The 3,148-nt window shown below is 38.2% G+C and overlaps 1 protein-coding gene across 1 annotated transcript in view; it reads right to left on the bottom strand.

Annotated features, from left to right (window-relative positions):
- Positions 1-3,148, bottom strand: part of SLC9A3 (solute carrier family 9 member A3) — a 53,057-nt gene that overhangs the window by 10,218 nt on the left and 39,691 nt on the right. Inside the window, exons 9-10 of the mRNA XM_014282061.3 lie at positions 2,378-2,448; positions 35-164 (exon numbers count right to left, since the gene is read on the bottom strand). Of these exons, the coding sequence (XP_014137536.1) occupies positions 35-164; positions 2,378-2,448 (201 nt within the window). The remainder of the gene's footprint in view (positions 1-34; positions 165-2,377; positions 2,449-3,148) is intronic.

Below are 3,148 nucleotides of genomic sequence, written 5' to 3'. Positions count from 1 at the left end.
ATACTATAATATGTCAACAAGTGTTCATAAGTACCTCAGCCACATAGCTAATTGCATCCTTCAAGTTGAGCTCATGGAAAACATTAAGGATCTGGTCTCTTGATTTTTGAGCAGACCTTCTCATCAGTACTTTACTGAGGAATTTCCTATCAAAATTGGACCACCTGATAATTTAAACAAACTGTTAATGACAACAAGCAATTTTAGTTTCACAGCATTTTTAGTTTACTGTAAGTGATATTTTTCTCGAGTACACATGTTTGAAAAAATGGTGAACGTAGCAATATGAGGTATTTGTATTTTGCAGCTTTTCAATTAGCATTTAAAGGAAATTAAGGGAAAGCCTGCAACAAAGTTATGCAGCTGTCACAAAGCATTGAACAGGTTCATCTACCTAACACTACTACAACAGCAAGCATGCTATGATTACATATCTTATTTCAGAGTCACTAGGATGTTTTATACTCTGGGAGATCACGCTACCTTATTTTTCCGCTTGATTATGCAGTTATATCTAACAGCTTCATTCTAAAAGTTTAATTTTCTTTCCTCTTTTGGAAGGGAATCTGATTTTCCCCAGCTGTGTTGTAGGATTGCCCGCCTAGAAAATCAGTTCACAACAAGTGCCCTTCTGAAAGTGCTTCTAGAGGATCTTTTTCATGTCACTGCTGTACTCTGGGGGATAGAGGTGATGTGTATTTTCTGTAATGTACACTTTCAGGCTTGTCTGGCAGTAGGATATCTTCCATTTCATATTTTGGCTCCAGACTATAAAGGCTGCTTGACTTTCATCTACCTTCCTCAAGGGCATGAGGCAACTTGGAAGACTGCTATTCAAAGGAATCCTATCCATCTTGCCCAATTGCTGTTTTGAGTTTATGACTTTTTATTCAGATGGTTGAAATCTTTTTGTTAAACACTACTCGCAGAATTGATAACTATTCTCTAGCCAGAACACCTGACAAGCAGTCTCCAATACAGGCTGCCATACAGAGCGCATCAGTGAGGGTGCCAGGGGCTGCCACTTCTTTGGGGAAGCAGCACTTCCGTGTACACACAGTCCAAAAGAAGCAGACCTAAAGTGGTCTCATTCAGAAGACCTTAGTCATCAAACCACACACTCAGCCATGAATCTACATTAAGCTACTCTTTCTCTTATTACTCAGGGAGATTATTTTCTTAGATATAAGAAGTCAGCCTTTTAACCTGCCACTTGAAAAATATTTAGTTCCTTCTTCAAGACAGTATTTCAAAACTGGGGATGTATTCCTGCTGAAATTAATTCCCAAAAAGTAAACTAAAACTTAGACCAAAAGAAAGAAGATGTTCTATTTGGGATGCCTTAGGAAAATTCTTCACTGCGTAAATGAGCCAAGAGCAAAATGAATGGAAGGAGACTGCCCCTATAATGGGGTACAGACAGATGAGCAATGCTGCTTGAGGTCAGGTGCGATCTAGCTCCTGCCTAGGAGTTGTGTGAGCATAACACTAAACCCAGGTTAATGTACTTAGCTTCTCAGCAAGGGCCAGGGCAGCACTCTGCAGAAAGCTAATACAACCACGTGGCGTTTAGATTGGAATTGACATGTTGAGTCAGCAGGACGTCAGCACATCTCAGCTGTGACTGTCTGCACCTATGAAACCACCTAGGCTCTAGGGACAGAACTGCCTAACTTTAAATAACACTCTTAAAGATGTCCAGATTTAATGTCCTTTTTTTTTTTTACATTTATTTCTCTAGTTTATGGAAGACTGCCCATCTTAATGGCAACTCTTCACATGTACTTTAAAAAAAATGGTGTCTGTATATTTCAGCTGAGTAATTTCATTTCTCTCAAGATGAATCAACTATAAAGAGAGAGGAAGGGATGTAACCCATAATTTTCATTACTGGTTTCAAACGTAAACTGTCAGGTAATTTCAAAGCATCCTCTGCCATCACTTTCAGAGGTGCTGAGCCTTATCCTTTGTAGAAACAGGATAAACAGCTAGCACAGTTGTAGCTGAGTTTTTTTAGTGTCTCCACACACAAATAACGTTCATGAAATGGAGTATTACAGAGAAGGACCAACATTAACATTCGGGGTTAAATCTTGTCCAAATGGTCAGTTCTCAAATCCTGAGAGAAGCTGATCCCTGGATGTGAACTGAGGCATTTGCAAAAGCCTAATCTGAACTGTGGAAGAAAAAGAAAATATTCCAGGGGACAAAACCCCCCTATTTTAATATTAGCTATATTTCCAGCATTTTCAGTATATAACCTTTTAAACCACATTTGATATCCTTGCTGTCCCTAATTTCACAGGCTTAAAAAGTCATAATTTACAGATAGGATTTCCTAGCAGTATTTCAGCATTCCAAGTTAGCTACTACTTACTTGTCTCTCAGATAATTATGTCCTATTTGTCCAGAAATGTCTTCTATAGCAGAAAGAATGTGATCAAAGGCCTAGGAAAGTGAATGTAGAATTAACACCTTTACAGAAATAAAAGGCATAATTAGAAAATAGCTCAATTTATGTCAAGTTAAACCAGGTGACTATGCAGAATAATTTTATTGATGCTATGCAGGTTTTTTCCCCCCATTTATAGAAATACTACCTTTTCTTCAAAGGTCCTGAGCTTTCTAACCAGTTCTTTACAAATTCACTATTTTTTAATTACAAGGGTCTCAGCAAGAAGACACTTAAGCTCCCATTTTAACATTCAGTTTTAAGACTTTCTATTGACTCATTTTACCATCTCCCTATCTGCTCCTGTGAAGCAGATCAGCCGCTATTAGTGTCAGCTAAAAAATTTCCCTGGTACTTCTTTTTAGATGTTTCAGGAATCCATACTTCCCACAGAGTTCAAGTAAGCACTGTTCTTCTGATTTCTAGGGCAAAGTCCCATACTGGGTATATTAGATGACTGATACAAATCCTGAGGTTTATAACTCTGGATTCAAACAAAGGCAACTGCAGGTAGAATTTGGTCTTTTGCTGTATGTTAGAATTTCACTCTGAATACTGGCGTGATGTTTAAAGCAACATGGGTGATATGAATTACTCCTGAATATAATATTAATTACTGCCTCAGGAGATAGCTGACATGGAAGTGGAAAAAATGATATAAGTTGTCTCCCTCCTGCTCCCTAAGAACAGACAGTG

Source organism: Falco cherrug, chromosome 3, assembly GCF_023634085.1.
Source record: "Falco cherrug isolate bFalChe1 chromosome 3, bFalChe1.pri, whole genome shotgun sequence".
NCBI classification, from domain to species: Eukaryota; Metazoa; Chordata; class Aves; order Falconiformes; family Falconidae; genus Falco; species Falco cherrug.
Note: the sequence above shows the minus strand (reverse complement) of the source record. Positions and strands in the feature narration are given on the sequence as shown.